Below are 12600 nucleotides of genomic sequence, written 5' to 3' on the forward strand. Positions count from 1 at the left end.
CCCGGGAGGCGGAGCGGAGCTTGCAGTGAGCCGAGATTGTGCCACTGCACTCCAGCCTGGGCGACAGAGCGAGACTCCACCTAAAAAAAAAAAAAAAAAAAAAAAAAACCTTTGTCTGCTAGATGTGTTCCATATAATTTCCCTCGGTTGTCATTTGTCTATGTCCTATCCCCTTGAGCACAGAGACTGGAATTTAAGCTTCTTTATATTCTTATTTTATTTATTTATTTATTTTGAGACAGAGTTTCTCTCTTGTTGCCCAGGCTGGAGTGCAATGGCACGATCTTGACTCACCGCAACCTCTGCCTCCCGGGTTCAAGTGATTCTCCTGCCTCAGCCTCCCGAGTAGCTGGGATTACAGGCATGCACCACCACCCTGGTTAATTTTGTATTTTTAGTAGAGACAGGGTTTCTCCATGTTGGTCAGGCTGGTCTTGAATTCCCGACCTCAGGTGATCCACCCACCTCGGCCTCGCAAAGTGCTGGGATTACAGGCGTGAGCCACCGCGCCCTGCTATATTCTTATTCTTAATATAACAAGACATACACGGTAGGTGCTAGACAAATGTCTGTTGGGACGGCAGAGTAAGAAGAAAAAGGCAGAGATCTGGAAAATCTGGAGTGACTTAACCCAACCACTCTTTCCTCTTATACCAAGGCTAACTCTTAGTCTTTGTGTCAGTCAGGACTCTTGTAAACAGCAGAAGCTAACTGGCAAATTGTTTCAAGTTCGCTGCCCCCAACAATTACAGAGATACCGGATGGCACTGGAATCAATGCAAGGGCCAGCAAACAAGGGTCAGCAATCAGACAGGCACCCAGGGAAGCTGGGCAGCCAGCACCACACTCAAGGTTGGGCACAGGACAGCCTATGTAGGAGGCTCCTGTCCCCTCCACCCTCCGCAGTGATCCCCCTGCTCTCCTCCCTCACCTGCGGCACTAGCACTGACATTTCCTCCTCCAGACACTAGAGGCCGCTGTTGGCCCCATCGCCTCCACCACTGCCGCAGAAATGAATTCCTCAACCAGCCCTGCTTCTCCGTGACTTGCTCCAGATTCAAAGTCCCAGTTGGAGCATCCGATTGGCGGAGCTCATGTCTTCTGCCTGCAACCCTAGAGCCGAGTCAGGGAGAGCAAGCATTGGGGCTTTGTGGCAAATGGTGGCATGCTTCCCATTAGGGCCCGTGCGATGGGAATTCCCCAAATGTAGGCAGGAGGTTCTGATGGTGGGCGGCCAGGAAAACAGGACACTCACACCACCTTCTTCTCTTACGTCCGGCTCAAGCCCTTCTCGTTGGCGAAGTGTTTCTGGGTCCCCCAGCCTAAAGCACTTTTCTGGACTCACGTAACCATTATTGCTTGAGCCAATCACGATGCCAGCGAGGACCGCAGTAACACCTAATATGTACCATGTGTCATTTGACTTTCAAACAACCCTAGGCACTACCTATATTTAGTGAGAAAAAAAGAGTGCTCAGAGATTTTCCCAAGTCTCACAGTAATGCCAGGTTGTACTGTTTCCAAAGCCTTGGGTTTCCCAGCGGGCCACACTGATGGGCTGGTATGTTATCAAGTTCAAGCTCTGCAAAGGCAGGACTTGGGCCACATTCTTCTTTATACGGTCTGGCAGCATCTTGAATGCAGAAAAATGCTCAGCTAACGCCTGTGGATTGGCCTGGATGGGATCAAGCAGGAGACAATTCTGGAAGGTTTCCTAACCCTCCCATGAGGCCTGAACCCAGGGAGCATTTTGCAGTGGAATAGGCCTAGTCAGGATCAGTTTGGGAAGACTTGAACCTGGGGAATTCCGTTCTACTGTCCCCTTTACCTCACCTCCCCCAAATGTGTCCGAACTGTCAACAAGAGGTTTGCAGATGTTCATTATTTATTCATCCTACGGGTAGTTTTGAACCCCGACAGCTGCTCTAATAGACCAGTGAGAAAAAACACACAATTCCTGCCCTGTGAAATCGACATTCTAGTGGGTGAGGTGAATGGTAATAAAAAATAATCAAACCAATAAATGCTAATTTGTGGCTCTAAGAAGACTGATGAAGGAAATGCCACGAGATGCTGTAAAAGGCAGTTCTGACCTACTCAGGAAAGCGAGGGCAGCCTGCTGGGGGACCTGGGGCTGGAGCTGGGAGCTGAAGAAGGGGGAGGAGTTAGAATTGTGGTCGGGGGAGGGAGGGAGGAGTACGAGTCCTCGAGGTGGGTGAGTAAGCATGGATCATCGCTGATGTTTATAAGAAAGTGACAGAGGGACCTGGGGGCCGGGCGGCTTGTTTGTGGGCTGCCCCAGCTTCCGTGCGAGCAAGTCTTGCCTGGATGGAGGCGGGGCAGCAGTCTCCCAGGTCCCAGCTGGGGCTGACGTCGTCCTGGTGCGTGCCCAAAATAGCTGGCTCCGCCCTCTTCTCCCGGCAGCCCCTGCAGGCCCCCACCCCCGCCAGGGGACTGGCGGAGCGGGCCTTCTCCCGGTCTCTAGTAGTTTCCGCGCCGCTGACGCATGCCTGCGCGCACAGCTGGGCCGGGCGCGTCCTACGCAGCAGCCGCGAGCCGGGCTGCGGGTGCCAGACGGTTCCCGGCGGGGGGCAGGGGCGGGGCGCCGCAAGAGGCCGGGACTCCCGGCGGAGGAGGTGCAGCCGGGGGCCCGGGTCAGGCTGGGGGCCCTGGGTCGGACTGCTGGAGTTGGGGGGCCCCGATAGGGCTCCTGGGCCTGGGCGTCAAGATAGCTCTTGGCCCCGGCCTTCGGGGGCAGATAAGGCTGCGGGAGGGAGCCTAGTCACCGGCCGCAAGCAGAGCCTGGTGGGCTCCACTTCCAACTGGGAGCGCCTCCCGCCACCCGGGGGGAGACTGCTGCAGCCACAGGGAGGGGCTCTTGGTTTTTTCCGCCTGACTCCTTCTCTCCTGCAGCCCCAAGGAGGCCCGCTTGACGATTGACCAGTTGCCATGGCATCCTACTACGAGATCCTAGACGTGCCGCGAAGTGCGTCTGCTGATGACATCAAGAAGGCGTAAGTGCCTCCGTGTGCAACAGAAAACCTCTCACCCTCCACCCGCCACCACCATGGGGCACTTCAGAGTGACACCTGTAGGTGTCTGAGGGAACCAGGTCCTTAGAAAGCCCTGGGGTGGGGGGCTTCCTCCGAGTGACACCTGCAGGGAGGAAAGAGACCCCTGGTAGAGTACAAGCAGAACGTCCAGAGAGTGAAGTAGTTTGTTCCGCTGGGAGCTGCACTGTGTTACGAGTTGTTCTCCAGTGGATCTTCCCCTCCTTCTCCTTCTCTCCCCTCCCCTCCCCTCCCTTCCCCTCCCTTCCCCTCCCCTCCCCCTTCCCGGTTCCCTCTTCCCTCTAGATTTGGGCATTCTCAGGCTGCAGTGCAAAGATGCCGAGGCTCTGTGAGGAGGAGGGGCCGGTGTCCCTGTACTCTTCGAGGCCACATGTGCCCCAAGCTTTGCAGCCCAATTCCAGCGAGCCCTAGGGAGGGGCTAGGGATAGGCCTTCTCACCTTGGCATTGTATCCGCTTGTACACGTGGTCCCAGCACTGGTGGCAGATGAGAGAGGGTGGAACTTGATGAAAACATCACAGCAGAGGCAGCCCTAGCAGCTGGGGTGGACTGGGACACGGCGGTGAAAGGACAGTGATGGGCTAATGGGAAAACGGGTCGTTCTGTTCCGGGTGGGAAGTGCCTGCATTTGTCCCCCAACCCGCTCCTCTGCACCCACTTTCTGCAGGTATCGGCGCAAGGCTCTCCAGTGGCACCCAGACAAAAACCCAGATAATAAAGAATTTGCTGAGAAGAAATTTAAGGAGGTGGCGGAGGCATATGAAGTGCTGTCTGACAGTAAGGGCCCGAATCAGGCAGGACCCAGCACATCACTCCCTACTTCATGCCCCAGCTCACATTTTCTTAAAGCAATGTCTCTGCCACCCTAGTTTCCTCTGTGCCTGACATTTAAGCTCCCCCTCCCACAGGGACAGCTCAGTATCTGCTCCCCAGAGTCTGGTAGGAGTGACTGGCATGAGACCTGCAAGGAGAAGGAAGCAGGGCAGGTAACTCATGTGAGCTGAGCCTCCTGCATGCCAGGCATTGGTGGGTGTCATCTCCATGAGTTCTCACAGCCGTCCTATGAGGCAGGTTCTATCACCCCCATATTACAGGCAAGGAAACTGAGGCTGAGAGAGGTGAAGTAACTTGCTCAAGGCCATGCAGAGCTGGAATATGAATCCAGGTCGGCCTTTTTATTGATTCATTCAAAATGTAATTCACTGAATGCTGACAGTGTCCGGCACTCTCTGGGTTCTGGGGAAACTGGAGGACAAGCAGGCACTGTCCTTGCCCAGAGGGGCAGGGAAGACCAACACTCACCAGGCACACACACAGACAGTTACAACTTGTGAAGAGTATTCTAGAGGGAAGAAACGGGGCAGGTGGAGTGTTAGGGAATAACGTGCACCTGCTTTTGTTCTGGTGGTTGTAGAAGGCCTCTCTTAGGAGGTGACATTTAGGCTAAGCCCCGGTGAATAATAATGTAGTAATCATTAGCTAACATTTATTGAACACTTCCTATGTGTCAGGCACTGGTAGGCAGTTTACGTGGATGGTCTCATGTGATCTTTGCTACAACCCTGCGCGTTAAGTGCTGTGATGACAGCCATTTTCCAGATGAGAAGAGGTCGGCTGTGTGAAAGGCTGAGTTGCTGCCTAAACCTATGGCAGGGGTGCCATGGGTCCCCTGCTGTGCCTGCCTTCCCCCGCCAAGTGTCAGAGTGTCAGTCTCTGGACAATCCTTTGAGCGTCCTAGCCTGGAAGGGGAGGCCATCCCAGAGGGAGGGTGGAATCATCTGGTCTCTTTTTGCAGAGCACAAGCGGGAGATTTACGACCGCTATGGCCGGGAAGGGCTGACGGGGACAGGTAGGTGGAGTGACGAGGTCCAGGAATGGAGGTGGGGCAGGGAGGAGAGGGGCAGGGCAGATTCTTGCAGTGGAGGCTTTCTCAGACTCCTGGCCATGCCTTAGGTGAGGTCCCCAGGTCAGGGCAGGATGCATGCCCTAAGCTCTCTCCTTATCCTGCCTTTCCAGGAACTGGCCCATCTCGGGCAGAAGCTGGCAGTGGTGGGCCTGGCTTCACCTTCACCTTCCGAAGCCCCGAGGAGGTTTTCCGGGAATTCTTCGGGAGCGGAGACCCTTTTGCAGAGCTCTTTGGTGAGTGGACGCCGGAAGCCTCTGAATGGCTCAAATTCCCCTTCCAGGCCTGTCCTTCTATCATTTGGGAGGCCCTGAGGTAGAAGGCTGAGAGGGGATGGGAATGCCATGGACAGAAGATTTTGTGGAGCTGGGTCCAGTGAGAGCTGGGACAGAACCATACATGTGCCAGAACCCCCGTGATCCAACAGTGACACTTCACAGACTCACTTTATTAAATGACAACGACAATAATACGCTGTTAGACCTCTACAGTAAGAGCTGTGAAAGCAAGACTCAAAGCATCTTGTTAACAATATTATTATTATTATCTATAAAACAGATACTGGTATTTTTTAATGATTGATATGTGCCAAATATTTTACATTCCCTAATTCTCTAGTGAACCCTGAGAGGTGGGCAATTTTATCTCCATTTGCAGATGAGAAAACCAAGGCACAGCCAATAGCTCAGAGTCACACAGCACATGGCAGAGCTGGACTCCTAGCTGTGTCTGCCTGTCATCGCGTCATGATGATTTGCCTGTACTGAAAGAGCCATCTGTCCTCCATCCCTCTGCCCCCTCCTTCCTTCCTTTATTCTTTATTGTGGACAGAATTAACTAGTGAGCGTCTTCGAATTCAACATTAAAAAGGAATTTAATTATAAATAAGCCCAACTAAAAAGCGGAAAAGAAAAACCCTACCCAGTTGCTTAGCATTTATACTTCCAGACTTAACAGCAGGGCTCACACACTTTTGGGGGGAAACGTCATTACCAGAGGATTGCTAATCTGTTTACTTGTTGCAGATGACCTGGGCCCCTTCTCAGAGCTTCAGAACCGGGGTTCCCGACACTCAGGCCCTTTCTTTACCTTCTCTTCCTCCTTCCCTGGGCACTCTGGTAAGTTTTGCCCCTTCCCACTTTTGCAAGCTCCGATTCCTGGAACCCTTGGACTGAGCTTGTTGCTTTTCCAAGCCTGTCTCCTGTGTTGGGAGCCCTGCCTCCAGCAGCCCTGCGAGGAGGCCTGGCGCCTCGGTGACCACGATAGGCAGCGCAGTCTTCTTCTAACCACCTCTCCTCCTTCTCCCTTGTCCCGATGCCAGATTTCTCCTCCTCATCTTTCTCCTTCAGTCCCGGGGCTGGTGCTTTTCGCTCTGTTTCTACGTCCACCACCTTTGTCCAAGGACGCCGCATCACCACACGCAGGTAAGAGCTCCTTCTGGGGCCATAGAGGTGTAAGAGGTCTGCTGGGTAGCTGTATTCAAATAGAAAATTGGCTCCTTGAGGGCAGGGCCCAGTCTGCACTCTCTACTGCGGTGGCCAGAACTGTGACCAGCACCTGCAGGAGTCCATCACTGCTCCGTTGCCTGAACTGTGCTATCTCTCACAGAATCATGGAGAACGGGCAGGAGCGGGTGGAAGTGGAGGAGGATGGGCAGCTGAAGTCAGTCACAATCAATGGTGAGGAGTGGCTCCACCACCCAGCCCCTGGCAGGAAGCCCCAGCCCCAACCTCAGCAGCCTCCTCCCCAAACTGCTGCTCTCAGAACTCGCTTGGGGCTTGGGAGGGAGTGGCAACAGGCCAGACTGGTAGGATCAGAGATGGCAATGCTGGGAAGGGGGCGGAGGAGTCTCACGAAGCCATCGCCGTCACTGTGAGTGGGGTGCCTTACATTTGCAAAGCACTTTACTATTTTTAAAGCACTTCCAGATATACGATATCCTCTGTATTCTTCAAGCATCTGGGGGAGTACACAGGGCAGATGGTATCCACTCAGTTTTAGTTTGGGGAGCCTGAGCTGCAGCATAGTTAAATGACCCTAACTTCCAAGTAGCCCAGGCTCAAGACTCTTTTCTTCCAAGTAAGGGGAAGGGCCAGGAGTCAAACTCGGGACGCATGATTCCCAGAGCAGAACTGTCTCTGCAACACCTTGCTGTGCAGGACCGTCACCATAGCTCACCTTTCCTGCCTGCTGACTCCGAGCACTGTGCACCAAGCCCTTTACATGGGCTGACGTATTTAATCAGTGGAACAATTTGAGTATGAAGGCACTATCTTTCCATTTTCTTTTTCTTTTTTTCTTTTTTTCTATTTTTTTGAGACAAGGTCTTGCTTTGGTGCCCAGCCCAGCACGATTATGGCTCACTACAGCCTCGACCTCCTCAGCTCAAGCAGTCCTCCCACTTCAGCCCCTCGTGTAGCTGGGACTACAGGCGTGTGTTACCATGCCCAGCTAATTTTTAAATATTTTGTAGAGTTGGGGTCTCACTATGTTGCCCAGGCTCGTCTCGAACTTTTGGGCTCAAGTGATCCTTCTACCTCAGCCTCCCAAAGTGTTGGGATTACAGGCATGAGCCACTGTGCCCGGCCATCATTCCCACTTTCTAGATGAGAAAAGGGAGGGGTAGGGATGTTGAGTGACTTGCCCAAGGGTAGGAGCTCCTACCTGGTAGAGCTGAATACTTCCCTGTGCTCAAAATCACAACCCTAGGTGCCAAAATGCATGTGTGTCAATTCCAAATGAGAGACTCTTAAGTGGTCAAGGTCGTTACTGTGTGAGGCAACCTGGCAGTAATACCCCGGCTCAGGTTGGGGCCTCATGGTGGCTGTGACTCTTGCAGGTGTCCCAGATGACCTGGCACTGGGCTTGGAGCTTAGCCGTCGCGAGCAGCAGCCGTCAGTCACTTCCAGGTCTGGGGGCACTCAGGTCCAGCAGACCCCTGCCTCATGTCCCTTGGACAGCGACCTCTCTGAGGATGAGGACCTGCAGCTGGCCATGGCCTACAGCCTGTCAGAGATGGAGGCAGCTGGGAAGAAACCCGCAGGTGGGCGGGAGGCACAGCACCGACGGCAGGGGCGGCCGAAGGCCCAGCACCAAGATCCAGGCTTGGGAGGGACCCAGGAGGGTGCGAGGGGTGAAGCAACCAAACGCAGCCCATCCCCAGAGGAGAAGGCCTCTCGTTGCCTCATCCTCTGACCACCAGGCCCAACCTGACCTGATCCAGGTCTTGACTGGGGGTCTGGCTCACTGTGGGAAGAGCAGAGGGGAGTATCCTGAGTTGTAGGAACTGCTTTGCAACTCCATGCTCCCTCCACGAGTTTCCCTCCCAGGCCCCCCGCACCCCACTGTGGACTTGGGATTTGCTGTGCTCAGCCCAGGACTGATAGGTCCCTGGTGAAACCCAGGGTGGGGGGTGTCAGGACAGTGGAAGGGCCCGAGGAGCCAGGTTGCATTTATTGGATGGGGAGCTCCAAGGGGAATTAGTGGTTTGGGCTGGGCCTTTTGTGCCCAGGTCCTCTGCCACCTGTGTTGCTGATGGTGTCAAGGAAGGAGGACTTGGCCTAGGGTTGTCTGAGCCGGAGCCGGCAGCTCCACTGGGGAGCAGCGCAGGCGGAGTGGAGCCTCCTGCTCTCCTGGTCCAGCTGCAGACCCCCAACCCTGGTTTCTGTGCCATGTTGTGCTCTGACTGTCTCTGTTGCTTCTCTTCTGGTGTTGCTTCTCCTCCCTCCCATTCTCTCTGCAACTCCCTGCGGGCCGCATCGCTTGCTTTCACTGCCGTCTGGCTAGGACTCCCTTCTTCCTTCCTTCCCCGAGAAGGCCTCAATGTGGCGAGGAAGATGCTGGGGCCGGTAGGGCTGTGAGGTCTTCTGGGGAGGCTAGCTGGGTGGGGCGGGAGCCTCTCAGCTGTCCGGATTCAGAACTGGAGCCCACTCCTCCTCCCTTCTTCCCGTTGCCTCAGCCTGCCCTAACCCTCAGGACTAGGCAGAGGTGAGGCTGACTGACTCTGAAGAGGTGGGATAGGACCAGGGGGAACCAGGAGGGAGGCCTAGGTGGGAACTGCACCCATACTGCTTCCCTACCATACATCAGGGCTCAGGGAGAGGCCATGCGGCCAGCCCAGGTCTGCATGCTGAGCCCCGTCCTCCACAGCTTGCCGCTGATGCTCTCTCCTGTCACCCCGCCCCCGCTCTCTCCCCAGATGTGTTCTGAGCTGGATGCCGGTTCCAGAATCGCTGCACAGTTCCAACAGGACAGCGCCCTCCCCCATGTGCTGGGAGGGGACCCTCCATTTCTCCCCCTCACCCATGCTGAGTGTAGAGCTGGGGCCTGGGTAGTGGGTGGGGGCCGGGTGGGAGGCGGCAGTAGTCTTAGCCTGTGCACTCTCTTCCTTGGGTGTTTCGTGCTGGCTCCTGGGAACTACAAATCCCAGAGTGCGGTGCGCCCGGCCTCATTTCTGATAGATCCCGCTTGGGGGAGGTGGTGCGTGGTTACTGAGCTGTGCATCTTGGGACATGTAGTTGCCCAGGTCGGCTTGTCACTCGCTGTGAGATGGGGAGATTTTGTCTTTTGATTTATCCCTGGAGGGCTGGCAGGGTTGTAGATGAAGGAGGAATGATCTGAGCATTGGTTCCCCTGACACATCTTGCTAGCCCCAGGGTTAGAGTGGGCAGGGCAGAGCCGTGCAGCACCTGGGAGAGGTTCCTTTCCCATGGGCAGCCTGGGGTCCCAGGAACAAGCCAGGGCGAGTAGCATGTCCGCCTGAGCAGAGTGTGGCCCCAGAAAGCTGAGGAGTGTGGGTGGCAGAGAGCTTTGAGGGCAAGGCCACCCGCAGGGGCGTGTGTGTGGCAGGGCTTGGCATGTGATGGCAGCTCCAGGCATGCTGCTGCTTGTATGGCTTTCTTTGGCCTCTGACCCTGCTGCCCATTCTTTCCAACATCACAGATGAGCCGCCTCTCCTCCTCCCTGCCTGGGGATCCCGGTGGCCAGGGAGGGGAGTGGTGGAGCTAGCCGCCGTTAACACTGAGCCTCAGAGACGAACCAAAACCAGCTGGGCTGAGCTCAGATCCAGGGGGAAATGCTGGAAGTCAATAAAACTGAGTTTTGAGAGCTCGGTGGCATGTTGTGTTCTTGTGTTCCTACTTTCCGGAGTGGCCCAGGAGGGCCTCTAAGGGACAGTGGGTGACACTTCAGGCCTCACACCTCCCTTTATGCCCCTACAGCTAGAGGTGCAGGCCTTGCCAGTTGAAGGCAGAAGTGCCCTCTTTGACCAGGCTGCCCTCCCCAAGTATGTTATGGAACACCAGGCAATGCTCCATTCTTTCCTTTCACCTCTTGGGGGCCCACAATCAGCTTTCTCTAGCAGCTGATGCTGCCCTTATGAGGGGCCTCACCCCTTAGCACTTCACAGCACAGCTAGGATCATACTCAGTTAAGACTTAACTGAGGCCGGGTACGATGGCTCATGCTTATAATCTTAGGACTTTGGGAGGCTGAGGCGGGCAGATCACTTGAGGGCAGAAATTTGAGACCAGCCTGTCCAACATGGCAAAACCCCGTCTCTACTTAAAAATATATCAAAAAAAAAAAAAAAAAAACCGGATGTGGTGGTACCTGCCTATATGCCTATAATCCCAGCTACTTGGCTGCTGAGGCAGGAGAATTGCTTGAACCTGGGAGGGAGAGGCTGCAGTGAGCCAAGATCAAGCCATTGCACTCCAGCCTGGGCAACAGAGTGAGACTGTCTCGAAAAAAAAGACTAAAAGCACAGAAAGCTGAGAACACACAGTGAAACCTTTAAACTGTACCCCCGCGAGGCCCACAGACTAAGCCCCTCGGCAGGTTTCATTGGCTCAGCCCAAGGTGTGAGCCAGTGGCACGTGGAGTGGCACGAGTCCAGCCCGCCCAGGGCCCAGGGCCCACAGAAGAAAAAGCCAGGTACCCCTTCCCTTTCATCTCCAGCCACCGTGCTGGGACAAGCACCTTTCCGTTGTCAGGGAGGGCCAGGTGGCTCCCCAGGCCTCTCTTCCATTCTAGGACGGGCTCTTGCTTCAGCATCAATCACCAAAGGGCCTCTACTATATTTTTCTCAAAGCTAAGAAGCAGCCTACCCTGAAAGAGGAATTTCAAACTTCCATCCTGAGTCGGGTGGAAGTTTGCAAATGGCTGTTTCATCTACATCTGTCTAGCCCTTGAGATGGCTATCACTGGTGCTGAACCTCAGCAGAGTGTGGGTGAGACAGCGGGACGGCCTGTGGTCAGCTGGCGGGTCCCTTCACTCCGGCTCCAGGGCAGATGGTGTTTGCCCTGTTTTTTATTTAAGGAGACTGAGTCTCAGCATAGGTAAGTGGCCCTAACTCCCAAGTAACGCCAGGCCTAAGGCTCTTTTTGCCTTATTTCATGTCCACCACTTCTGTCCAAGGACACCTCATGACATGCAGGTGAGTATACCTTCTGGGGCCATACAGGGTGGAGGGTTCTGGGAGCTGCGGTGAGACAGTGTGTCCTTTATTCCCAGGGGAACGCCTGTCCTAGCATCTCACAGGCCCAGCCTGAACTCACTGTCAGAGTTTTGCTATAGTTTTGCCTAAAGTGTGGCAGGCACTTTGCTAATATCACCTTGTTCAGGCCTTACCTCAATCTGGCAGCAGAAAGGCACAAAGCAGCTGCCAAGAACTGAGTGGAGGCGGGGCGCGGTGGCTCCCGCCTGTAATCCCAGCACTTTGGGAGGCCATGGCGGGCAGATTTTCTGAAGCTCAGGAGTTCCAGACCAGCCTGGGCAACATGGTGAAACCCCGTCTCTCCTAAAAATACAAAAAATTAGCCGGGCATGGTGGTGCATGCCTGTAATCCCAGCTACTCGGGCAGCTGAGGCAGGGAAATCGCTGGCGCCCAGGAGGCAGAGGCTGCAGTGAGCCGAGATCGCACCACTGCACTCCAGCCTGGGTGACAGAGCAAGACTCTGTCTCCAAAAAAACCCCCAAAACAAAAAAAGAACTGAGAGGAGAGGTAGTAGAGAGGAGGTTAGTCAGCCAGGTGCAAACTCTTAACTCCACCTTACTATCTATCTATCTATCTATCTATCTATCTATCTATCTATCTATGTATCATCTATCTATATTTATTCTTTTTTTTTTTTTTTTGAGTCAGAGTCTTGCTCTGTCACCCAGGCTGGAGTGCAGCGGCACGCTCTCAGCTCACTGCAAACTCCACCTCCCGGGTTCAAGCGATTCTCCTGCCTCAGCCTCCCAAGTAGCTGGGATTACAGGTGCCCACCACCACACATGGCCTTTTTTTTTTTTTTTTTGTATTTTTAATAGAGACAGCGTTTTGCCATGTTGGCCAGGCTGGTCTCGAACTCCTGATCTTAGGTGATATGCCTGCCTCGGCCACTCAAAGTGCTGGGATTACAGGCGCGAGCCACCATGCCCAGCTAATTTTGTATTTTTAGTAGAGATGGGGTTTCTCCATGTTGGCCAGGCTGGTCTCCAACTCCTGACATCAGGTGATCTGCCTGCCTCAGCCTCCCAAAGTGCTGGGATTACAGGTGTGCGACATTGCGCCCAGCCACCTTACAATCTTACAAGTTGTGTTATGTGTTACCACAAGCAAGTTCTGTGCCTCAGTCTTT

General features: G+C 54.5%; 2 protein-coding genes across 4 annotated transcripts in view; one reads left to right on the forward strand and one right to left on the reverse strand.

Moving 5' to 3' along the window:
* The window catches only part of TUBA4A (tubulin, alpha 4a), a 28642-nt gene extending 27283 nt beyond the window's left edge, over positions 1-1359 (reverse strand). The window contains exon 1 of the mRNA XM_011964635.1: positions 932-1359. Within this exon, the coding sequence (XP_011820025.1) occupies positions 932-952 (21 nt within the window). The 5' untranslated portion in view covers positions 953-1359. The remainder of the gene's footprint in view (positions 1-931) is intronic.
* A 1068-nt stretch (positions 1360-2427) lies between these two features.
* Positions 2428-10082, forward strand: DNAJB2 (DnaJ (Hsp40) homolog, subfamily B, member 2). 3 transcript variants are annotated; one of them, XM_011964657.1, is made up of 10 exons: positions 2428-2636; positions 2914-3014; positions 3738-3847; positions 4866-4919; positions 5087-5209; positions 5999-6091; positions 6295-6397; positions 6582-6652; positions 7813-8016; positions 9172-10082. In XM_011964657.1, the coding sequence occupies exons 2-10, from the start codon at positions 2950-2952 to the stop codon at positions 9180-9182; spliced, it is 834 nt and encodes a 277-aa protein (XP_011820047.1). In that variant the 5' UTR covers positions 2428-2636; positions 2914-2949; the 3' UTR covers positions 9183-10082. The 3 variants fall into 3 exon arrangements, with proteins under 3 accessions (XP_011820047.1, XP_011820046.1, XP_011820045.1); XM_011964656.1 differs by having other exon boundaries at positions 7813-10082; XM_011964655.1 differs by having other exon boundaries at positions 5999-6652; positions 7813-10082.
* Positions 10083-12600: the final 2518 nt, after the last annotated feature.

Source organism: Mandrillus leucophaeus, unplaced genomic scaffold (assembly GCF_000951045.1).
Source record: "Mandrillus leucophaeus isolate KB7577 unplaced genomic scaffold, Mleu.le_1.0 Scaffold70, whole genome shotgun sequence".
Taxonomy (NCBI): Eukaryota; Metazoa; Chordata; class Mammalia; order Primates; family Cercopithecidae; genus Mandrillus; species Mandrillus leucophaeus.

Excerpts from the sequence above, each read along its gene's own strand:
- DNAJB2 (XM_011964655.1), top strand. The coding sequence starts at position 2,950 with ATGGCATCCTACTACGAGATCCTAGACGTGCCGCGAAGTGCGTCTGCT. Across the intron at positions 3,015-3,737 it reads GCTGATGACATCAAGAAGGC|GTATCGGCGCAAGGCTCTCC; the intron begins GTAAGTGCCTCC and ends CACTTTCTGCAG. Across the intron at positions 4,920-5,086 it reads GGAAGGGCTGACGGGGACAG|GAACTGGCCCATCTCGGGCA; the intron begins GTAGGTGGAGTG and ends CTGCCTTTCCAG.